Source organism: Mustela nivalis (assembly GCF_964662115.1).
Source record: "Mustela nivalis genome assembly, chromosome: 3".
In the NCBI taxonomy this organism is placed as follows: Eukaryota; Metazoa; Chordata; class Mammalia; order Carnivora; family Mustelidae; genus Mustela; species Mustela nivalis.
Window position 1 is genome coordinate 69591578 of NC_139022.1, and position 26090 is coordinate 69617667.

The window sequence follows — 26090 nt, forward strand, 5'->3', positions numbered from 1 at the left end:
GATGGAGCCCCACATCGGGTTCCCTGCTCGTCGGGAAGCCTGCTTCTCCTCCCACTCCCCCTGCTTGTGTTTGCTCTCTTGCTGTCTCTCTCTCTCTCTTTGTCAAATAAATGGATAAAATCTTTAAAAAAAAAATTTTTAAGCTCAAACGGAACCGAAGGTAATTTAGTCAAACTTTCCCATTTTACAGAGAATGGTGTATCAGAGAGGTTAAATGATTTCTCACACAGCAGGAATCATACAAAAGCCACACTTCTGTTGCTTGAATCTCTTCTGTAATATCCAATCAGGTAGGTGAAAGTTTATGCCCGAATCTTTCAAGTGACTGTGAATTCACTTTTTTTTTTTTTTTTTTTGCCAGTTCCATTAACAAAGTTTCTTGACATTGGGCTGAAATGGCCTATAAACAAGTGAACAAGTCTGTAAGTGTTTTGACATTGAACTAAAATGGCTACTATAGCTCCTGCCAGTGGGTCTAGTTTCATCCTCTGGGAATTTGCTGAGGAAGTATGGTCCCTTTTCTATATAGTTCAGATAGTTGAAGACCGCCATCATACTCTCTAGGCCATTTCCATTTTCCTCTAGCCATGTCTTACATGAGCTCCTTTATCATTCTTCTTGCTTATATATAAACTGGCTCGAGATTTCTTACAGTGCCAAATACTGAATAAAATATTTCCAGTAACACAGAGTGTACACATTTTCCAATTATACGTATTCACTGTAGGGGATAATGAGACTTCTTTGCCTTTCACAGAGTGTCATTATTTAAAAAATTTAAGCTGAATAATGTATTTTTAAAATTGTATTTTTTGTTGGTTGTGTTACGTGCACATGGCACAAAATTCAAAACGTTCAAGAAAGTTTATAGTGAAAAGTCATGATCCTTAGCCTTCCGGTTTAATGTAGTATAATATAAGATATAGCAGAAATGCTCTTTTTAAGACACTTAATACTGATTATGATTATGACATCCCATCAAATAAGCTGTATATATCTCTTATATTTTTAAATTTATTTTTTGAAGGTTTTATTTATTTGTCAGAGATGGATGGGGCTGGCAGAGGGAGAAGCAGGCTTTCTGCTGAGCAAGGAGATGCATGTGGACTTGATCCCAAGACCCTGGGATCATGACCTGAGCCAAAGGCAGATGCTTAACTTACTGAGCCACCCAGGTGTCCCTGTACCTATCTCTTAAATCATTCATCTTATATTTTTTTGCTAATATAAATAATCTGTTATGGACTTCCCTCTGTATACTTTATGTATATATTTTAGATTATTTCTTAAAGCAGTTTTCTAGAAAAAAAAAAAAGCTGCATTGCATAGTATGACTTGTATACAATAACTTCCCCCCAAATTACCATTTTTTATTTACTCCAATGGTATGTAAATGTCCATCTCACCACATCTTTGCAAACATAAATACTATTATTTATTGATTTTCTTTAAATTTGTTGTCTCAATTTCCTTGTTATTGAGAATACACTTTTAAAATATGTTTTTATATCTTTATTGGCTATTTGTTTTTCCTCCTTTAGGTACTTAAGCCCTGATTAGTTTTTAGAAAATTGTATGAGCTAGAATAAGAAAATCAGCCCACTGTCATATTCTTGAAAAATATTTTTTTTCGGTTTGTTAAACTCCTAAAGGTGTTTTACACATGCTAGAGTCAGTTCATCTTAAGCAGTTATATGTAGTTAATTTTTAAAAAATTTTTACTAAATATGAGGCTTTAAAATGAACTTATGTTGTGATATAACTTATCTCTTTATAAGTCTGTTTCACTCACCAGATTTTAAACTTCTGTAATCCAAGGGCAATAGTTTAGTCATCTTTCTAAGGCCTACAGAGTAGAATTTTCATAAAGTTGTGATGTCTAAGTGAGAGAATAAACTTTAAAATCCCTGTTAGGGGGCACCTGGGTGGCTCAGTGGGTTAAAGCCACTGGGATCGAGCCCTGCATCAAGCCCCGCATCAAGCCCCGCATCAAGCCCCGCATCAAGCCCCTCCTTTCTTCCCTTCCTCTCTCTCTGCCTGCCTCTCTGCCTACTTGTGATCTGTCTGTCAAATAAATAAAATAAAATTTAAAAATCCCTGTTGGCTGGACTCTGCATGGGTACAGACTCCCCAAACTTTATGAATTTTAATTATGACTACCTAGAATTTAGCCGAGTCAACATTAAGCTGTTCAAATGTTTGTAAAATATTCTGCCCTTTCCACTTTTAAACTGGGTAAAAACTTGATAAATATAGGTTCTGTGTCCTCTCTCAAATCAGTGAAATGCAGTGTTGACCCACCGTGGTTCTACACTAAAAACCTTTGGAGAGGCTGACTGACCTCTAGGATTCAGTACCCTTTGGCAATTAAATCATTCCTTGAAGGTACAATCACCTACCTCCTCCCAATACTCAGTCCTGGCCCCAGTTACTCAAGAATGTGATGAAAAATGTCAGTAATGCCTGTTGGGCACAGATAAATATGGCCTGCTGCATTTTGTTGGTGTACTAGTTAGGTAACCCTCAGGAAAATGAAATTAGATAAATTCCAGTTTGCAAACCCATACTATATTTGGTTGATTACTGCTTTCTCTTATAGATGTTCTCAGAGCATCCTTTTAATATCCTTTTAGATTCTTCCATAGGATCAATGTGGCGCTGGCAGAGAGTTAGAGATGTTAGGGACTCTCAACTGAATGAATAAAGTCCCAGTCAATGAAAGATTGAAGGGAGCGCTTCCAGTGATACGGATCTCCATTCTTTATCCCTGGAACCTTTTAGTTGCCTATAATTGTTTCTATTACTGAAGGTTTGTGACTGCCAGGTTATATTGAAAAAGTACTTTTTCCAAGGGTAGTTTGGACAGGATTGAGTAAAGTATTGGCATAGAGCCAGCTATTAGTGCTGCTATACAGATCAAGAGGGTGGGGAATGGAAAACATTTGTCAATCAAGCAGAGGCGGTCTCTGATGACGTAAAATACTCTTTGGGGAAGCTGATTATTGGCTTGGTTATCATGGTTTTGGCAATGCATGGGGTAACCCTTCAAGTCTTTTTCAAACTCTGACAATCTCTGTCTAAGCAGAGACTGTATGGTCTATATTTTGCTAATGCCAGTCTGGTTCACATATTCCCTCCATGATGTCCCTCAGACTTTCTCCACCTTCTACCATCCATTTCACAACACCCACCCCCATCCCCTGTGCATTCCTTCCAACCCAAGAAAACCTAAGCAACTTAAAGATGTTACTGGATTCTTTTAAACTCTGTGCACTAACTTTATAGGGCTGCCATAACAAGTTACCACAGACTGGTGACTTAACAATAGAAATTTATTATTTTACAGTTCTGAGGCCAGAAGTCTGAAGTAAAGATGTAAGCAGAGCTGCACTTCTTCTGAAAGATCTAGGATAAAATCTCATTTTTTACCTCTTCCAGCCTCTGCTAGCTGTCACCATTCCTTCAGTTGTGGCCACATTACTCCAGCCTTAGGCTCTGTGCTCACACTTCCTCCTCATCTCTGTCCCTTCTCCTCTGTCAAGCGAGGATACTTGTCAGTGAATTTATAGCCTGGCGGATAATCCAGGGCAACTTTTCTCCTCATCTCAAGATCCTTTAACTTAATTATATACGCAAAAGACCCTTTTCCCAAAAAAGGGTAACATTCACACTTTCCACAGTGGTGGGACATGGACGTCTTTTTTGGGTGCCACCATTCAACCCACTACATCTTGCCTGAGGATACAGTTTTTTCCTTCTTTCAAGCTGTACCTTGAAGCTTTGGAGAGATCCAAGGGGACTGTTCTTTCATCATCACCTTGGTTTTCAACACTTGTGTCTTCACTTTAAGTACTTCTTTGGAAAATTCAGTCTGTTCCTTTGTTTCAGTTGCTTTCATTTGGAATTCTCCCGTCACTGGGCAAGTGAATACTACACCAATGGGAGGAACATCACAGTCAAAAAGCAAATAATTCCAAGTTTTAAATTTCCATTTCTTACCCTACGGCAGACGTTTGTCCATATTTTATGTTCTGGCACCTGTAGTTTCCCATAATTCCTCAGTGACAGGGATCATTGTTCTCAGGCCTCATTTGTGCTCTTCTCACTGGCCTTCCGCTCTAACGCCCACAATAAGAGCTGTTCATATCAGCTGACATAATGTAAACTGGAGCTCGTAGGTACTTTTTAAGAATTTCTTCCCCAATTTGGGAAGAGTACTGTTTCCTGCTTATATTTTTCTGACTCTTGAATATTAATAAGTTGCTATTTATTGTCACTACTGTGAGCCTAGCTTAGCCTTTTGAATGTGTTACTTCATTACTCAGAACAATACTATGAAAAAAATATGGTTGTCTCCATTTTATAGAAAATGAAGGGGAAAAGAGGAAAAGGGGATGCAGGGTTATATAAGAGAATATTTATATATCATAAATATATTTTAAAATATATTATATTAAATATATATTATATATAATATATAAAAATATATATTATATTAAATGTAATATAATATATTATATTAAAATAAAATATATTATAAAAATAAATATTATATATTATATATACTTTATAAGGTTATATAAGAGAATATTTAATTCTCTATTTCGACACTTTGTATTTATATAACTACAAAGTGTCGAAACAGAGAATTAAACTCAGATTTGCCTGACCCCACAAACACACATAGTTCTTTCTACTAAGTCCACCTTCTTCTCATGTTTCTTTTGTAGAGAATGAAGCAAAATAATATTTAGGGAGTTCTGCTTTCTCTGTCAGCTCTAACGTTACACCAGAAGTTGCAAGTGGGCTTTTCCCTTCCTTGATCATCTTCTGACTCTGAATAGAATTTTAAAAAGCCCATTCTTTGTCCTTTCTTAACATTTTTTTGCAAGTCTCACCTCATTTGGGGGTTTCAGTTTCCTTGACACTATTCTTTTGGGCCCATGTTACCTTCTTATAATTATCCTTGGTATGTGGTTGCTTTCTCCCAAGGTTTCTGTCACTTCCAATTAGCCAGGCAATTCCTCCTTGTTGGTCAGAATTAGGCTCCCCAGTTGCTCTGCTGGGACATCAAATCATGAGAAAGGCAAATCAAAAACTTCTCAAATGTTTGCTTTTAGCTCAATAACACTTTTGAAAGGTGTCCTGTATTTGAATTTTCTTTTTTGATTGGTGCGCTCCTACAGCTATTGACAAATAGTGTACTATTGGGCACTGTGGTATCAATAATGAATTCTTTTATAAATAATTACATGTGACAGTACATATTTGGAACCAGTTTTAAGCCTCTCAAATAAAGCATTCTAAAGCAGTTCCAAGCTTCCCATAAACACCTGGTTATCCTAACGCATTCCTGTTTCTCATCTCTCACTCATGTTCACTGGAGAAATACATATAATATTTCTTTTTTTTGTTTCTTTTGTTTTTATTTTTTATTTTTTTTAATTTTTTATTTTTATAAACATATATTTTTAGGGACGCCTGGGTGGCTCAGTTGGTTAGGCAGCTGCCTTCAGCTCAGGTCATGATCCCAGCGTCCTGGGATTGAGTCCCACATCGGGCTCCTTGCTCCGCAGGGAGCCTGCTTCTCCCTCTGACTCTGCCTTCCACTCTGTCTGCCTGTGCTCTCTCGCTCTCTCTCTGACAAATAAATAAATAAAATCTTTAAAAAAAAACAAAAACAAAAACATATATTTTTATCCCCAGAAGTACAGGTCTGTGAATCACCAGGTTTACACACTTCACAGCACTCACCAAAGCACATACCCTCCCCAATGTCCATAATCCCACCCCCTTCTCCCACCCCCCCACCCCCCCAGCAACTCTCAGTTTGTTTTGTGAGATTAAGAGTCACTTATGGTTTGTCTCCCTCCCAATTCCATTTTGTTTCATTGATTCTTCTTCTACCCACTTAAGCCCCCATGTTGCATCACCACTTCCTCATATCAGGGAGATCATATGATAGTTGTCTTTCTCTGCTTGACTTATTTCGCTAAGCATGATATGCTCTAGTTCCATCCATGTTGTCGCAAATGGCAAGATTTCATTTCTTTTGATGGCTGCATAGTATTCCATTGTGTATATATACCACATCTTCTTGATCCATTCATCTGTTGATGGACATCTAGGTTCTTTCCATAGTTTGGCTATTGTGGACATTGCTGCTATAAACATTCGGGTGCATGTGCCCCTTTGGATCATTACGTTTGTATCTTTAGGGTAAATACCCAGTAGTGCAATTGCTGGGTCATAGGGCAGTTCTATTTTCAACATTTTGAGGAACCTCCGTACTGTTTTCCAGAGTGGCTGCACCAGCTTGCATTCCCACCAACAGTGTAGGAGGGTTCCCCTTTCTCCGCATCCTCGCCAGCATCTGTCATTTCCTGACTTGTTGATTTTAGCCATTCTGACTGGTGTGAGGTGATATCGCATTGTGGTTTTGATTTGTATTTCCCTGATGCCGAGTGATATGGAGCACTTTTTCATGTGTCTGTTGGCCATCTGGATGTCTTCTTTGCAGAAATGTCTGTTCATGTCCTCGGCCCATTTCTTGATTGGATTATTTGTTCTTTGGGTGTTGAGACATATAATATTTCTAATTAACTTTTTGTGCATCTTATTTTTAATATAATCCCAAACCAGAAAGTGCATGGTGGGGTGGGGAAAAATGACGTTTCTGAAGTAAAATATATAGAGGGCTATGAATTTCAATGGGAGAATATTACACCTTAATTTTTGCTACCCTCTAGGTGAAAGTTAGCATTTCTTTCTATTGTAACATATATATAATCAATTACAGTGGTACCAGAAGTACTGATGACTTTTTCACTAATAAAAATCACAGATATTTTCCCATCACATTACTACCGTTGTAGTTGGGTTTTGTTTTGTTTTTGGTGTTCACTACTTTTAAATTTTAGACATCATTAGATCCTCTCCTAGATTTTGTTATTGATGCATTAATAAAGAAGCACATATATAGCACACTTCTGTTGAATACCTTGATTACTGTATTTTAATATAATTTGTTTCATTAACAATTCTATGCATATATTATACATTTAAAAACAAGACTCTAAAAAGGGCTTTATAAGCTTCACCAGACTGCCAAAGGGAGCCATGAAACAAAAAAGATTAAGAATGTCTTTTGTGGGAGCACCTGGGTGGCTCAGTGGTTTAGGCCTCTGCCTTTGGCTCAGGTCATGATCTCAGGGTCCTGGGATTGAGCCCCACATCGGGCTCTCTGCTCAGCGGGGAGCCTCCTTCCCCCTCTCTCTCTGCCTGCCTCTCTGCCTACTTGTAATCTCTGTCTGTCAAATAAATAAAATCTTAAAAAAAAAAAAAGAATGTCTTTTGTGGACTCTGGCATTGTGGTTAAGAGCAGGTAGTTTGGTCTCACATTGCTTGGGTTCAAATTCTGCTCTGTCACTTACGGTATGATTTTGGCTAAGTCATATATACTCTTTGTGCCTGAGAGTCTTCATGCGTATGATGGAGATGATACTTGCCTGAAAGTCTTGCTATGAAAATGAAGTAATACCTACAAAGACCTAAACATGATGCCAGGCACACAGTATATTATTTATTTCATATCCACCCAGATGGTAAGGTTTCATTCAAATCCTGTATACATTTACCCTGTATACAGATTTTTTGCACTATACTGTCACTGTCTAAAATTTTAAATTATATTAGTTGGCTAGTTTCAAATGAACATTTGTAAAATATATGTGTGATATAAGGAAGTATGATACAATGAATATCAGTATGTCCTCCATCCAGATTAAAAAGAAGAAAGTTGCTTTAGAAAGGATGAACATATAATTTATTATATAAACCAGAGCACATTTGAGAGTGACAGTGCTATTTGTTATAACACCAGGAAAATAGGTAAGCCAGGACTGTTTTGGCTAAACCAAAATATAAAATCACACTACTTTCATGTTCTTGTGTGCCCTTCCTTATTTCATTCCCTTCCTTCTATAGCTAGAGAAAATCACTATTTTGATTTTGTGGTTATCATTCATTGACTTTAATTTATAGATTTATATCTTATGCTTGTGCTCTTCAACAACAAATTGTTTACTTTTATTGGCTCTTTAATTTAGAGAAATGGAATCCTACTGTAATATTCTTTTGTGAATTCCTTTTTCACTTAACATTGTTAGATTCATTCATATCCATGGATTTGTAACTCATTTTTTCCACTGTTGTATTCTAATGTATGAGTATACACAATGTTCTTAACCATTCTACTGTTGATGGACAGTTGGACTGTTTCTAGTTTTTGTTGTTATAAGTAACACTATTAAGAATTTTCTTTCTTATATACACTGGAACACTTCTCCTGGACCATAGAGGTTATACCTCTTCAATTTTAGTAGATAATGATAAATCATTTTCCAAATTGATTATATCAATTTATACTCTAAATAGCAAAGTATGTGTTCTGGGATATTGTCACTTTTAAATTGTTGCTTATGTGGTAGGTGTGAAATTGCATTTCCTTGTGTTTGAGCATTTCTTCAGGTTTTCTCATCTATGAATTGTCTATTTGGGGTAGTGGGTGTGGTGTAGAGCATTATCTTTTTTTAAAAATTAAATTGTACTAGTTCTTTACACAATATGAATGCTAATCCTTTTTTTTAGTAATAAGGGTTGTAATGATTTTCTTCCAGTTTATGGCCTGTCTTCTACTTTCCTTGTGGTGTTTTTTTTTTTTGCTTTTTATTGCAGGAAATTATTATATATTCTATTTATATTATATATTCTATTTATATATATTATATAATATATATTCTATTTATATATTATATATTCTATTTATATTATATATTTATATATCTATATATTCTATTTATATATATTATATACTCTATTCTATATATATATTCTATTATATATTCTATTCTATTTATATATGATATTTATTCTATTTATATATTCTATTTATAAATATTCTTTTCTGTTTATATATTATATATTCTATTTATATATTCTATTCTATTTATATTATATATTATATTATTATATATTATATATATTAAAACATATATAAAAGTATACAGAATAGAATCATGAGTTCCCATTTACCTATTATCAACTATTATCAACTCATAGCCAATTTTACTTCATTTATGCAACCACCAACTTTCACCATTTCTTATTATTTTAAAGTATATCGCATACATTATATCATTATATCTCTACATGTTTTAATATATATCTTTAAAAGATAAAGGGGCTTTAAAATTATTATTAGAACATAATAAATAATTTATAAATACATAATATCATCAAATATTCAGTAAGCATTCAAATTTCTAATTATCACAAAACTTTATTTATTTATTTATTTATTTTAAACATTCTTTTTATTTATTTATTTATTTGACAGAGAGAAATCACAAGTAGGCAGAGAGGCAGGCAGAGAGAGAGAGAGGAGAAAGCAGGCTCCCTGCTGAGCAGAGAGCCCGATGCGGGACTCTTTGATCCCAGGACCCTGAGATCATGACCTGAGCCAAAGGCAGCAGCTTAACCACTGAGCCACCCAGGCGCCCTCACAAAACTTTATTTTTAAAGATTTTATTTATTTGACAGAAATACAGTGAGAGAGGTGACACCACAAGCAGGAGGAGTGGGAGAGGGAGAAGCAGGCTCCCCACTGAGCAAAGAGCCTGACGCGGGGCTCAATCCCAGGACCCTGGGATCATGACCTGAGCCAAAGACAGACACTTAACAACTGAACCACCCAGGGTGTCCCTATCACATCATACTTCAATTTTTTTTTTGAAGTATGCTTGAATAATGATCCAGACAAAATTCTGTGGTAAGTAGGTTCCAAAGTGGCACCCAGTGACTCCTACTCCCTAGTATTCACACCCTTGCATAATTCCCTCTCACAGAGTATCTTGGTTTGTATGTGTGATCAAGTTGGTCACCTATCTGTTTGATGGTATGTCACTTTTGAGGCTAGATCAAAAGAGATATAAAAGCTATAGTAGCCTCTGCCCCTCTCTCTTGAATAACTTGCATTAGGGGAAGCCAGACAGCTCTTTGGTGTGCTGAGGAACTAAAGTATTATGCACAGCAGCCAATAAGGAATCTTGGCAATAGCCCCAGGAGTAAGCCATCTTGGAAGGGAATCCTCTAGCACCAGTTAAACCATCAGATGATTGTAGCCAGCTGACAGCTTGATCGGTACTTCACAAGACACCCTGAGCTAGAACCATTCAGCTAAGCAGCTTCTGGATTTCTGACCCTCAGGCGCTGCATGAAATAGGAAATGTCTCTGTTGCTTTAAATATTGAGTTTTGAGGTCGTTTTTATAAAACAAAAAGTTAGTAAAGATTTTGGTATCTGGAAATGGGGTACTGCCATAACAAATATATAAAATGGAAGAGTGTCTTTGAAAGTGGCAGTCGGCAGAAAAGTGGAAGGACTTGGAGGACGGAATTAGTGAAAGCTTGAAAAGCCTTGAAGAAATTTGTTTATAGATGCTTGATAACTTTGAGGAGGTGGCAGATGAGGTCTTGTCAGATTAGTAGAAAAGTGTTATTGAAAATTGGAGGAAGGTGGCAGAAAGTTTAGCAAATTTGTCAGCTGAAGTTATATATAAGATAGAAAATACTCCTAATTTCCAACCAGAATGTTAAAGATGTCACCTGGTTTCTTCTCGCTGCCTACTGTAAAAATGAGAGGCAGGAGATAAGTTAAAGGAAGGACTGGTAAACAAGGAGCCAGAACTTGCAGAGTTGAAGATTCCCAACTCTCCAGGTGATGAATGATGTTAAAATTAGAAAATGGCTCTGAACAAAGAACAAATCCAGGGACTAACAGGATAATATGAAGTTAAGGGTGTAGTTAGTAAATCCCTTTAGACCTCAGAAAAATCTAACATGGCACCTCAGAATAATTTCATACAGACAAAAAGGGTGTGCCTCCCAGAACCTCTCAATCAAATTACGGGACTTCTAAATTCAAGGGTGTGGTGCATCTTCCCAAGGTAGAAGAGGGTTTAAATGGAAGAGAAGTATGGCTGTTGCTTTGTCTAATGGCATGAACTCAACTAGAATTCACATGAACTCAACTAGAATTCACAGGAAACCCACAAAGTTTATAAGAGAATTATAATAGAAGAATATACTTTTTTCGGCCGTGTGGGTGGCTCAGTTGGTTAAGCTACTGCCTTCGACTCGGGTCATGATCCTAGGATCGAGTCCCACATCGGGCTCCCTGCTTAACAAGGAGTCTGCTTCTCCCGTTGACCTCTCTCCTCTCATGCTCTCACTCTCTCTCTCTTTCTCTGTCTCTCTCAAATAATAAATAAATAAAATCTTAAAAATATATATATACTTTTTTTTAAAGATTTTTATTTATTTGACAGACAGATCACAAGTAGGCAGAGAGGCAGGCAGAGAGAGAGAGGAGGAGGAGGCAGGCTCCCTGCTGAGCAGAGAGCCCAATGTGAGGCTCGATCCCAGGACCCCAGGATCATGACCTGAGCCGAAGGCAGAGGCTTTAACCACTGAGCAACCCAGGCACCCCAAGAATATACTTTTTTTAAAAGAGACATTTTAAAGAGAATTATATTACCAGGCTGTTTTCCAGCCTGTACTGGAAGGAACAGAGTATCAAATGAAATGAGGTTTTCGGACATCCAATTTTCTATAGGCAAAAAGCAAGCAGTGGGTGTTGTGGAGGGCATGTATTGCATGAAGCAGTTGGTGTGGTGCATAAACAGTGAATTTGGGGACACTGAAAAAAAATTAAATAAAAAAAAAAAGAAAGACTACTATAGAGTTATAAACATGGACACCGAAGAATAACTCAGTGTGTGGATCCAAAAGACCAGAATGCAGAGTGAAGAGTCCTGGAAAATTATTCTCAGGTCTTGAGTCTTTATCAAGGAACTACCAGCCTGTTGCCAGGTGGATTTAGTAATTTCTGTCAACCTGTGTGCTCATTTCCCTCCTTTTGAATACACATGTCTATAGTATAGGAGAGTAGTTATCCTACCCATTTTCCATTACATATGTGGAGACAGATATTGTGTCTTTAGTTTACAGGTCTTCAGAGCAAGAGGAACTCCATGTAAGGAGCTTTGCTTAAGGAATTATACATGAAAAACCTAATCCACACCTGAACTTGATTTATATTTCTAAGATTTGAATTAGAGCTATAATGGGTTGAGAGTTTTAAGGGGTTTTGAGATAGGATGAGTATATTTTGAATATTGGAAGAATGAATCTTTGGAGCCCAGATTGTGGTAGTTTCCCTCCACATTGCATCAGGAATCATCTGTGGAATTAAGGAGAAGTAATGGGATATCATTTTGATGGCTTTGTCTTCCTCTGTCCTTTTCTCAGTCACTTGGTCTGGGAAAAGCCAGGTGCCATGTTGTGAAGACACTTAGACAACCCTGTGAGTGAGCCATCTTGGAAGTGGATCTATCACCAGTCAAGCCTTCAGAAGACTGCAGCTCAGCCGACAGCTTGATGGCAAACACAGGAGAAACTCTGGGCCAGAATACCTAGCTAAGCCATTTCTGGATTCCTGACCCTTAGAAACTATGAGAGAAGTATTTTCAGTTTTAAGCTATTAAGTTTTGGGATTATTTGTTGTATAGCAGTAGATAACTAATGGAAGTTCACATATTGCTTTATTTTATTTTTAATTAATTAATTTATTTTAAGTAAGCTCTGTGCCCAACATGGTGCCTAAACTCATGACCCTGAGATCAAAAGTCATATGCTCTACCAACTGACCCAGCCAAGTGCCCCACTTTATATGTCTTTTATTTTTTTTCTTTTATTTTACTTTTAATTATGCTCCACACCCAAAATGGGGCTTGACTCATGACTCTGAGATTGAAGAGTCATGTGCTATCCTGACTAAGCCAATCAGGCACCACTTTATATGTCTTTTATTTATTTATTTTTTAAAAAGATTTATTTATTTGAGAAAGAGAGAGAGCACATGTGTGCGGACAATCGGGGAGGGGCAGAAAAAGAGAGAGAGTCTCATGCAGACTCCTCAATGAGTGCAGAGCCTGAAGTGGGGTTCAGTCTAACAACCCTGAGACCACAACTTGAGCTGAAACCAAAAGTCGGTGGCTCAACTAACTGAGTTACCCAGGCACCCCTATTTGTCTTTTAAATAAGTCTCTTTTAATCTATCACTTTCTCTATCCTCTCTCTCTGGCAACATATTTGTTAAAGTTAATTTGTCCCATGATTTTCCATAGATTGAATTTTCCTGGTGTTTAACATGGTCTCTGTATTTTTCAGTATTGGGTTCAATTTTTTTGTCAAGACTTTTTAGTAAGTGATGATGTGTTTTTCCATTCAGAGGCATAGAAAAGCTTCCTTGTCCATCATGTTAGTAGCTGTTGATGTACAATGAATAAATTTATTTATTCACTAGGAATCTCAAAATGGCAACTTTCTAATTCTATCCTTCTATTTTCATTATACATGTATTTAGAGAAACTTAACCTCGTTTATTATTTGGTTACCTGTAGTACAGTGCACATAAAAAAGGCAGGACAAATGCTTGATTAATTTTATAATATATACTTTTTTATTGGTTTTCAAAATAATGAGTTGATTCCAGAGTATCCCCCAGTGTTGACCAAGTAGATGATTTTTGTTAGTCTTACTATTATTATAAACTAATGGATTTGAACACCACTGATAATCTGATATGTTCCAATACACTGCTTTCGTATGTTCCAACCTGTGCTCAGGGAGATATCAGAATTTCTATAAACCTGTATGTCCTGACTGACAGTAAAGTTGGCCTACCTTTGGGCAGTGGGATGACTCTCAGTAATCTCCTGAATCCATTTGACATGATTCTAGGATAACTTACTTGCTATCTTGCGAAACAAAATGTTCCAGGCTCATCTTCTACATTTCCTGTACCTAACTGAAATCAACTGCTACTCCAAGAGCTTTTCGTGTCCTTTAAACATGGGTTTTTAATACATTTGAATATAATTCTTTTTTCTTTATTGAGTTAGCATTTCCCTACCATAAGACCATAAAGATAATCTTGCTATCTTATCTTTTGAAGGTTTAATGGGTTTTCCTTTCACATTTAAATTTTAATTCACCTTGAACTGATCTTTCTGCATGGTGTTAAAATAGGGAGCTCCAATTTCATTTTCTTCCATATAGAATATCCGGTACCATTTATTGAATTGCTCTTGCTTTTCCTGCTGGCCTGCAATGCCATTTCTGTCTTAAACCAAGGTTCCTTATAAGAGTACATGTCTTTATAGAGTTGTATTCCAGTATAAATCATTTTTTCCATCCCTAAGACAATATCATACTATCCTTATTACTGTAGTTTCAACAAATTTATTGAGATGTAATTCACATACCATATAGCTCACCCATTTAAAGTGTTAAGATGGGATGTTTTTTAGGATATTCACTGATATAAGCAACAATTGCCATAGTTAATTTTAGAACATTTTCATCACCTCAAAAAGCAATCCCATTTCCTTTAGCTATTACTACCCTGTGCTCCCATCTCCCTAAATCTCACCATCCCTAAGCAATTACTAGTATACTGTCTCTATAGATTTCCTATTACAGAAAAGTTATATGAATGGAATCATATAATATGGTCTTCTGTGATTGGCTTCTTTCATTTAGGATACTATTTGCAAACTTCATCCATGTTATAGCAGGTATCACTACTTCCTTTCTTTTCTATAGCCAAATAATATTCCACTGTATGGATATACCACATTTTGTTTATCTTTTGGTAAGCTGATAGACATTTGTGTCATTTCCACCTTTTGGCTATTATGAATACATAACTAGTATAATTTTGTAATTCTTAGTATCTGACAAGTTAACTCTTTCCATCTTAAATCTGCTTCTGGAGTACCTCGAAATTCTTGATCCTTTGTGCTTTCATAGAAACTTCAGAATTAGCTTGTCAAGTTTCTGGAAAAACTCAGCTGGGATTTTGAATGCAATTGCTTTCATTGTAGGGGAAATTTGTTGTCTTAACTCGAGTGTCTAAATCCTTGAACATGGTATATTTTTCTTATTAGACATTCTTTGATGTCTCTTAATGTTTTGTGAGGGTTTTTTTCCCTTGAAGGAAAAAGATTTAAAATCATAAACTTACTCCTATGTAATTCATGTTTTCAAAATAACATGGTAAATGGTATCATTTAAAAAATCATTTTCTAATAGTTCACTCTGCTGAAGAGAAATGCAATTCACTTTTGAATATTAGCATTATATCCAGAATCATTATAAAGTCTTATTTTAAAATTTATCAGTAAATTGTTTCTTCATTTTCAATCTTTTTATCTTTTTTGTTTTTACTGTCATACAATGTTGGCTGGAATCTCCAATATGGTACTTGTTCCTGATTCTAAGGGACTGTTCCAAAAATTTCAGTTAAATATGTTGGTTGTAGGTTTTATTCTAATTTGGCAAAAGGTTTTATCCATGGCTATGTTAATTTTTTCAAAGTCTTTTTCTGGGCAGTGCTTTCTTTTTGCAAAATTTCTACTGATTCAGTCTCTTACATAGTAATCAGACCATTCATATTTTCTATTTCTTCTTAAATAATTTTTGAAATATTACATTTTTCTGGAAACCCTCTAGTTCAATTATATTTTCCCATTTGTTGTAATAAAATTGTTCATGACATCTCCTCAATCTCGACAGAATTTGTAACAATGTCCCCATTTTCATTTCTAATATTCTTTGTGTCTGCTTTCTTTCTTGGGTCATCTTGTGGAAAATTTATCAATATTATTATTAAAAGGTAAAACTTCGGGGCACCTGGGTGGTGCAGTGGGCTAAAACCTCTGCCTTCAGCTCAGGTCATGATCCCAGTGTTCTGGGATCGAGCCTCACCTCAGGCTCTCTGCTCAGCAGGGAGCCTGCTTCCCTCCACCCCTCTCTGCCTGCCTCTCTGCCTACTTGTGATCTCTGTCTGTCAAATAAATAAATAAATAAATAAATATTTTTTAAAAAGGTAAAACTTCTGACTTTTTGCCTCTCTGTATTGAATATTTGCTTTTTTGTTTTATTCATTGATTTAATCTCCATTACCCTTTTCCTAATCCCTCAGGTTTAGGACAGATTATCAGATCTAGAATTTTCAGTCTTCCTTAATTTAATATTTGAAGTTTTCAATTTCCTTATAAGTACTGTTTTAGCTATTCTGTAGGTGTTAGTTTGTAGTATTTCTGTCATTGTCCAGTTCTGAATATGCATTTTCTATTTTTCATTAAGAATTCTATTTTAATTTGATCCAGCATATATGAGAATGAATTTATTTTCCAAATATATGTGTTTTCTTAGATTTCTGCAAAATTAGTTATACTGTGTTTAGAAAATGTGATCTAATAATACCAATTGTTTTAATTTTTTTTTTTTTTAAGATTTTACTTATTCATTTGACAGAGAGATCACAAGTCAACAGAGAGGCAGGCAGAGAGAGGGAGAAGCAGGCTTCCCGCTGAGCAGACAGCCCAACATGGGGCTCGATCCCAGGACCCTGAGATTATGACCTGAGCTGAAAGCAGGGGCTTAACCCACTGAGCCACCCAGGCACCCCTTACTTTTTTTTTTTTTAAGATTTTATTTATTTGGAAGAGAGAGACACAGAGAGAGAGGGAACAGAGGGAGAAGGTTTCCCGTAGAGCAGGGAGTCTGATGCAGGGCTTGATTCCAGAACCCTGAAATCAGGACCTGAGCCAAAGGCAGATACGACTGAGCCACCCAGGCGGCCCCAATTCTTTTAAAGTTTAAACAATTCTTTTATGATTAAATTTCATAAATAGTTCATGTGCACTTAAAATATTTTTTTATTTCTATTTTTTGTAACGATGTACTTGGTAATTTAGAATAGTCCTTCTTCTGTAAACAACTAGAAAAGCTGGACAAAATATAAAACAAACATTTGACAGCATTAGAGAGCTAATGAAACAGGGGTAAATCTAGAAGAAAAAAAGAGTTGTTGAATCCAACATTCCTGATAGCTTTTCCTCTGAGGTATCTGCTGATTCCTGAGAAGATGATCAAGAAACCTGAATAGAGCTTCTGTCTAAATCATGGAGTTACTAAGACAGAAATTGTAGTTCAGGACCTGCTCTGCTAAACTCTACAGGCTTCAGGTTGAGACCCCAAAGATCTATACCCTGGCAAAAAGTATGAACTAGAAGTAGACCTGCTCAGAGTCCAATCATCTCAATCACTGACTTGATTAAATTGATTTTAGCTTACTAGTGCCCAAAACTTCTGCCAAGAAACATAAATCCTTTCTGTAGAAAATATAATTTTAGACCTAAAAGTATAATTTCTTCCCATACTAGTTCTAGTATTCAATCAATAATAACAACATAACTGAACAAAATGTTATAAATAAAAATAAACATAAATAAATAAAAAAATAACATAAGTAATACAAAATAAAAAATATGAGTACAGAGGCACCTGGCTCACTCAATCAGAAGAGCATGTGATTCTTGTTCTTGGGGTCATAAGTCTGAGACCCATGTTGGGTGTAGAGATTACTTAAATAACTAAACTTAAAAAACAATATGGAACATATAACTAGATGAGACAATATTATAAACAACCACAACAAGAAACAAAGGAGCTTCAGATAGTAGCAGACCCTATAGTTAATATACAGAAGTTTTAAAATAATTATGCTTAATGTGTTTGAGAAAATAAAAGATCAGATTGAGACAGATAACTGTTAGACAACTGGAAGCCATAAAATGGAAACCAACAGAAATGCCCAAACTGACAACAACCAAAAAAGTAGTAACTGAAATAAATGAGTCAACAGATAGGTTTAATAGTAGTTTAGAGACTATTCAAAGGGAAACAGTGAACTCAAAAAAAGGTAAGAATTATCCAGAATGAACCATGAGGAACAAATGAATGGATACATAAGGGATAATGTGAAATGATCTAACATACATTTAAGTGGAGTACCAGAAGGAGAGGAGAAGGGAGAAGAATGGGGGAGAAGCAGTACCTAAGAGCTGGGAATTTTCCAAAACAGAATAAGAACATCATATCCCAGATTCAACAAACATTACAAACCTCAAAAAGAAAACCAAGAAAATCTAAAACATTTAGTTATATCATAATTCAGTAAAAATGTTCTTTGAAAACAAGGGTAAAATAAGTAGTTTCAGGATACAAAAACTGAATTTATCATCAGCAGACATTACAAAAAGAAATAATGAAGTATGTTCTTCAGGAAGAAGAAATAAGACCTCAGGAAGAAGCTCAGAAACTCAAGGAGTCATAAAGCACAAGAGACAATGGTAAATGGTTGAGTAAATATAAATGCACAGTACTTGTAGAAAAATGATGCCTTGAGGAATTTAAGACATTAAGTAAGAGATTAAGTATACACTATGTATATAACATGAGGTGGGGTAGTAAATGAAGTTGATGTGTTTTCAGGTTGTTATATCATCCAGGAAGAGGTTCAATACAAACTACTAAAATGATATTAGCTCTCAAGCTGGGAGAAATAGAATAGGTAAAAATTAATCTAAAAGAATGGAAAAAAGGGCAAAATCAACATAGGAGAGATAGGACAAATAAAGAGCAAATCATATCTTAATAGATTCAAATCTAGTCATATTAGTAACTGTTATATGTAAGTGGGTTAAATACTTCAATAAAAATATTATCAAAGTAAAAAAATATATTGTTTTATCCCACTCCTCAGGTTAAAATGACTTTTTCATCACACTCAGAATAAAATCCAAATCCTTTCCTGGTTTTCAGTGCTAATATAACTTAGCTCTTTCATACCCCGCTAAACTTATTCTTTTCTTAGTCACCATGCTCCAAACAGGTAGGCTTCTTTGGTTCTTGAAATATTCCAAATTAGTTCAAGCCTTACGGTTTTGCATTATGGTCCCCTCTGCAAGCATGAGCAAGGGAGCAGGAGGGGCAAGGGAAGAAGCAGGATCCCCAATGAGCAGGGAGCCAAACTTGGGACTCCATCCCAGGACTCTGGGATCATGAGCTGAGCAGAAGGGAGATGCTTAACCAATGAGCCACCCATGCATCCCTATGTCTGTTCTATTTGCCATTATTTCCCCAAGTCGAGAACAGTGACTGGGACACAATAGGTAATTAATAAATATTTAATGAATAAAAAGTTAATTTAAGTTTTAAACAGTTGATATTTTCTTATGATTTTGCTTGCTTATTGCTCTTGGTGGTGGTTCAAAAATTTTCCTAGTAGCAAAGGTATCAAACGATACCAGGATCACATTTATGTAAGTTAGTGATCCTTGAAAATGTGCATTGTATAATTTGTGTACAATTTGCAGTAGTTATTCTAATGAACTAGGTATGTGATATGCTCCTAGCTTTAATTATGGTAATATATAAATAAAGAAAAGTTTCAGAGGAAGACTACTGAATTAATTAGAAGGTTGCGGGCGCCTGGGGGGCTCAGTCGTTAAGTGTCTGCCTTCAGTTCAGGTCATGATCGCAAGGTCCTGGGATTGAGCCCTGAGTAGGGCTCCCTGCTCAGTGGGAAGCCTCCTTCTCCCACTCCCCCTGCTTGTGTTCCCTCTCTCGCTGTGTCTCTCTCTGTCAAACAAATAAATAAAATCTTAAAAAAAAAATTATTAGAGGTTGCAACGTACTTCTGAAGAGCTTTATCTGTTTTGTTATTCCCAAATTAGGAAAATGTGAATTAAAGGGAGGTTACAAAGCATAATTTTGGGAAAGAAAGAAAAGAAGCTCCTTTCATCCATTGTTAAATAAAATAAAAATTTTAAATTACCCCTTTATGGGAAGGTTTAGAAGGTAATTCTAGGAGTGGTGATTGATACATTTGGTTACTTCCTTTTTTACTCTTTATGTCTAGGATTTTTCTTTTTCCCACATCAAAGCAATCACACTGCTTACAATTTTGTAGCCTGCTCTTTTAATTTGGAAAATAAACTTTTCCCGTTAGAAAGACTAATTACTTTTAAAAAGTAGCTAAGTAATATTTCAATAAGTATACATGATAGAATTTGACCAATCTCTAATTGCTAATAATTGTTTCTAATTTTTTACCATTATAAGTATTGCTATAACTAACGTTTTTGTCCATAAAACATTTTAAGAGCAATGTAACTGAAGTGATTTTGTCCACAACATTTATTTAAATGGTATTTCTTAGGGAAAGGAGGTGTTCAACGCAAATGCAAAAAGGAGGTTCCACTTTATAGGCATTTGTGTCCAGTTAGGAAAATAATATATGTTTGGGCAAAATTACAAAGGCCATATAAGCACATAATAATCATATTTATTAAAGAAAAGCAAAAGTAATAGAAAGTTCTCAGAAGGGAAGTTTATCAGGAAAAGATTTTGCAAAGAATATATAACTGGCCTTTGAAACAGTGATAGGTGTTAATGGTTGAAAGTGTTCCAGGTCAGTGTGGGTGTTGAAGCAGGACTTTTTGCTGGTGTTCTTAAGTATTTGATAACAGTTCTCACTTAGGAAACTGCAACTCAAAACAAAGCCCTAATAAGCAACTAGCACTTTTATCAAAGTTATCAAAGATTGGACTTCTGATTCCCTTGCAAGACTACTTAATTTCTTGCTCATCTCCATTGTGCACATATTTTGTTCCCTTTCATAATTTTCTCCTTTCTTTGAATCTCTTAAGACTCATCTACTTTAAGGAATGAAAATAGGTAAATCCCTCAACTTCAATATATGTAACAATACAAAACATTATAATTATTCTGTGGGATAAAAAAGACTGGGAAGTGCTGCCTTTAAACATATATGGTATGCATTTTAATCTTTAAAAAATGTTCCTTGTAACAGATTTTTTCACCTTGTAACAGAAACTGGAATATTAAAGGATATTAACCAAGGGTTATTTATCAACTTATCAAATACCTAATAAGGAACACAGAACCCCATGATCTATTAAAAATGATAAGCAGATAACGAATACTGACTGTGATTTCCTTTCATGGTTTTACTCTGGCAGGAATAGATTCCATCCTGATAATAATTCCAGTCTTACTGTCACATAGAAGGAGATGCTTTGTGAACCTCAATGAGGCTGCCAGGTTTAGGACGGATGTAAGAACCAAAGTGTCAGAAATGAAAGAGTAAGACTTCACAGAATGCGTTGTCACTGACAGACTGATAGCCAGTTTCCTTCTTCACCTTTTCTTCCTCAAGGATAGCAGCTGCTTCCCACAGATACACAAGCAGAACGACTCTAATCCTCTCTACCACACTTAGCATCTGCAGATGCCCTGGGGCATGTCTATTTACAACGTTGTCCCTATACAGCAGAGGTAGAACCCTCAGGGAAGTTCTGGATTGATTCTCAGCAGGTCTGTTTCACAAACTATTTCCCAGCCCCAATCCCACCTCCAGCTGTTTTCAATGTTAGTACTTACAATTCTTCTATCTTGTCCGCCACATTATTCATCTCCCCCCAAAGGAGAATTCAAAGTAAAAACAATTCATAACTCAGTCTCTAGCCCCCCTTTTTAATACAAAGCAATTGCCCTGTGCATGCTGCTTCTGGATGGCTAAGAAGTGATTCCAAGGGTCTTCCAACCATTTAGAGACTGGATTTCAGGCTCTCCAGGTACTTTGACAAGGAGGGTGAACCAACATCCATAGCCACCCCTGCCTGCTCAAACTTCTTAACCTCTTGTCAAGCGTCCTAGTTTAGCTCCCCAGTTCCAGCTTTACGACAAAACTAGACAGTGGCAAAAAGAGATCTTATAAATGAAATTGTAGATACAGTCACGTCTTAAGCAAGGGCCCCCCAAGTTGTGAGACTAATTTCTGGGTTAAAGGTGTTCTGTATGTCCACTTCAACCCTGCTTCCAGTACTGTGACTTACAGCCAAATAAGAAGGCACAGAGTGGAAAGGTACAAATCTTGGGAAAACAACAACACAAATTTAAGAGGTACATGGGAATTTCGTGTGTGTGTGTGTGTGTGTGTGTGTGTATGTGTATCAACATCCACTAAAAAAGTGAAACTCCCATGCGTATGTGTGTATGTGCATATATATATACTTTATAAATAAAAGGAAACCACCCATATTGGAAGGTATTTTAAAATAGGCAGAATTCCTCTCTGGTTACTCTGGTTTTGGTAGATGTTCTTCTGGCTTCCACTGGTATATGTGAACGGTGAAGAAACGTCTCAGGATCAAATTCCACTGCCGTAAGGGGAGGGCTGCAGGACGCACTAAAGCAGGTGAAGGAGACGACAGAGGGGCAGCGAGGTCTGTGGAGATCCGGAAAGTCTCCGACGACGGTCCGCCTGGAAAAGGAAAAGGTAAAAAGGGAGTGGCTCCGCTGAAGAGACCACTGTCGTCCCAGCACGAGCACGGCCTGTGGTTTTTCTCCCTCACTAAATCCTCTCGGGTCGGCTCCCAGCCGGTTCATCAACCTGCCCTTCCATCACCTCCCAAGGGCGAGAACGCGCTCGGGCCCGAACCACCCAACCTACCTCAGGATCCTCACTGGCGCCGCAACCGCGCGCCACCCGCCCACCTACCTGAGCTGCGCCTGCGCCTCCCTCGCGCGCTCTCAAGGTCAACACCGCCCCCAGCTTCTAACCTAGCACCCACGGAAGTGGCATTAGAGGACGTCCTGCGTATCCTCACCTCTGCGTGGCGTGGGGTCGCCAGCGTTCAAGAGAGGGGAGGGACTTCCTGTCCCGCGCGGGCAGAACTTCCGTCAGAGCCGGAAAACTCTTTCCCTCGCGTTGTTTAAGAGGCTCCTGGCTGCAGGTTGGGGAGGGAAGGTCCAGGACGGCCCCGGGAACTCCAGGGCGTCCGGCCCACGACCTGTCCTTGGCGTCATGGTGAGTCTTTCTGTGAAGGCTGGAGTAACAGTGGGAAGCTAGGGGCCAGGAGGTTAGCCCTGTAAAGGTAACCAGTCGGGTGCCTAACTGAGGATGGAGCGGGCGAGAGCAATGGGATGAACCGCGGGGCAGGACTCCCTACCTGTCCCGGAGTTCCTGGGCCGCTGAGGAAGAGGCATCTGCCCTGCCCAACCGTGAAATCTGCCCAGGAGTGTGGAGTACGTAGCCAGAGTGTTCGTGGCCCTTTCACTGTGTACGGCGTGTGGCGCCAGGTGGTCTCAGAGTTGACCTTGCTGGGTTGATCATTTCCGCCCCTCCCTTTTACTTAGCAGCCTGGTAGTAGCCAAGAACTTAAGATCTTAGAAATCCCTTTAGCATTTCCGGGTGCACACAACGGATTCTTTTGTAGAAGATCCACACTTGTCACTAAGAGAAAAGGAAAGTCAGCGTATCTTTCATACTCAGCCCATTTGAAATTGGGAAGGGTGTCAAATGAAAAGAGATTTTATTGGAAAGGAATATCGCAAGGGCTTGGGGAACTAGGAAGAATGCCCTAACCGTAAGATAGGAAGAGTCTCGAAGATTTGGCAAAAAGGTTTTTCTTTTTATTAGGGAGAAGTAAAGCAATCCTAGAAAGAACCTAGTGTGGGGAAGTGAGATGAAAGGGAAGTACCATTTAACAGTAGATCAGATTGTTTTATCCTCAGGCCAGAGAAGTTTTTGCTGCTTCAGATTGAGGGTGGGCCAAATTTGGTTCAGGAACCTCGGGAAAGAGGATCTTAACCAGAATTTGAGTAACAAATATTTTGTTCCGGTTAATCTATGGGGCCATGTCATTCATCCAGTCATTTATGAAGCAAAAAAAATGGGAATTTGCGGGCTTTGTCTCTGACTTTGTCATAGGTAAACAAGTGAGGGCATCTTTGAGTCTTACCTAAGTCCTGTGGGGACCAGTGTTTCTTTGCATTAAGCCTTTCCAGAACACAAAAGGGCATGGGGGTGTGGGGGTGGGTATTAACCTTTGGTGATTTCCAAGATCCCAGGCCTCTGGTTAAGTTCAACACTGTTAATTATTTGCCTATATAAAATATTTCAAATTTTCATCCAGAGGGCATTCTGTCTTGGGATCTAGCCTCAGTGTACCATGCTTTTTCAGGAGCAAATGTTGACATTATTCAGCTTATAATGTTGGATGTTGGACTTTTGAATAACTTTTAGAAACAATGTGAAAGAGATGCCTGGGTGGCTCAGTTGGTTAAGCCACTGCCTTCAAATCAGGTCATGATCCCGGAGTCCTGGGATTGCAAGTCCCATATCGGGCTTCCCCTGCTTTTCGGGGAGCCTGCTTCTCCCTCTGCCTCTGCCTCTCCTTCTGCTTGTGCTTTCTCTCTCTCTAATAAATAAATAAAAATAGGGCTCCTGGGTGGCTCAGTGGGTTAAGCCCCTGCGTTCGGCTCAGGTCATGATCTCACAGTCCTGGGATCCAGCCCTGCATCAGGCTCTCTGCTCAGCAGGGAGCCTGCTTCCCCTCTCTCTCTGCCTGCCTCTCTGTCTACTCTCTCTGTGTGTCAATTAAATAAACTCTATAAATAAATAAATAAATAAATTTTTTTAGAAAAGGTGAAAGAAAAGAACTTCAAAATAATGTGGTTTCTGGTGTGCTCTCCCAGCTAACGTAACCTTTGAATCTTGGGCACTGTGTATGTCTTTAACCTCAGTGAATAGCTAATGCTTTGTATTCATAAAGAGGGTTTTTTTTTTTTTTCTTTTTGTATCAGTGAAATTAGACAAAGATACAGAATAGTAGAATGAGAAGGAGGGAAAGAAAACAATTAGCTTAACCACCTCCACCCCCTGCAACCTTCCCTAATTTTACATAAAGAAGAATTTGAGGTGTAGAAATAAGCATTGGTTTATCTAAGGTAACAATATTTTTGCATAGTCTGGACTGAAACTCAGATCTCCACTTCCTAAATTGAAGCTCAATTTTTTACTTCTTGGTCTGAAAAGTTAAAAAGTATAATAAAAATCCTTAAGATAGTCATAAAGAAGCTCAGTGTGAATTTGTTCCAATATTCTGTAATACTAGAAGAACCCATCTCCTGCCATCTCAAAATTATAATTTTTGTTTTAGGTTAAGGTAAACTCATGCTCTTTCTCAAAATGTCACTTAAGAGAATGTCATCTGGAGAATGTCACCAGCTACCAGCCCAGTAGTTGACTCCGTTCTGGTATTGCTCACATTTCTGTATTAACTCCACTTTAGTGTTCCCAGTCATGAAATTGATGATATCTGTTTATGCATGTTTGGTCAGTGCTTGGAATACCTCAAAGAAAAGTGTTTAACCATTAAATGAAGTGAGGGGTTGAATTTATTTTGAATACAGCCCTTTCTTAGTTACATGAATTTGACAGAATCACTCAACTTGGTAAGAGTTCCAGTTTCCTCCTGCATAAGAGCAATGGGGATTAAAACACCTACTGACTCTCACATTTCTGATTCTCTGACTTCAGGACATTTTTTCAGAATAGGTATATGTTTCTGATTAAATAAAATGTAGCCTGATTTTCACAATTTTCTTTATCCTTTTGATTTTTCTTTAAGATTTTATTTATTTGACAGAGAGAAAGCACAAGCAGTGGGAGCCTTAGGCAGAGGGAGAGGTAGAAGTAGGCTCCCTGGTGAGCAAGGAGCCTAATGTGGGGCTCCATCCCAGGACCCTGTGATTGTGACCTGAGCGGAAGGCAGATGCCTAACTGACTGAGCCACCAGGATCCACCTCCCCTTCCCCCTCCGGCTTTTGATTTTTCAAGTTTCTTTTGTTTTGTCATCTTTTCTTTACTTTCTTTTTTTAAAAATACATTATGTAGGAATCTTTGGGATCTTTGTAGATCTGTTTGGGCATGTATTTCAGTACTGTCTTAAATACTACTCCAGAATGGAGAGTGAAGCCTTGGGACACCTTGATTTTACTTATTTATTTTCTTTGTAAAGATTTTATTTACTTATTTGACAGAGAGAGAGATAGTGAGAGAGGGAACACAAGCAGGGGGAGCAGGAGAGGGAGAAGCAGGCTTCCTGCAGAGCAGGGAGCCTGATGCAGGGCTGGATCCCAAGACTCTGGGATCATGACCTGAGCCAAAGGCAGAAGCTTAACGACTGAGCCACCCAGGCACCCCATACTTATTTATTTTAAGAGATTTTATTTATTTATTTATTTGAG

The 26090-nt window shown here is 37.4% G+C and overlaps 1 protein-coding gene, 1 long non-coding RNA gene and 1 pseudogene across 7 annotated transcripts in view; 2 read left to right on the top strand and 1 right to left on the bottom strand.

The window, feature by feature from the left end:
• The window catches only part of LOC309860848 (elongation factor 1-alpha 1 pseudogene), a 424877-nt pseudogene that overhangs the window by 152791 nt on the left and 245996 nt on the right, over positions 1-26090 (top strand). The window lies entirely within an intron of this gene.
• Positions 22048-22702, bottom strand: LOC309861458. Its single transcript, XR_014309952.1, has 2 exons — positions 22558-22702; positions 22048-22320 (listed from the first exon to the last, which is right to left on the bottom strand). It is a non-coding gene; the product is annotated as an uncharacterized lncRNA (long non-coding RNA).
• The window catches only part of TMEM161B (transmembrane protein 161B), a 67129-nt gene continuing 63765 nt past the window's right edge, over positions 22727-26090 (top strand). For 2 of the 5 annotated variants that reach the window (XM_082724378.1, XM_082724373.1), the window contains exon 1: positions 22727-22866. In XM_082724378.1, coding sequence (XP_082580504.1) covers positions 22864-22866 — 3 coding nt within the window. In that variant the 5' untranslated portion in view covers positions 22727-22863. The remainder of the gene's footprint in view (positions 22867-26090) is intronic. The other 3 variants (XM_082724374.1, XM_082724379.1, XM_082724376.1) reach the window with 2 other exon arrangements.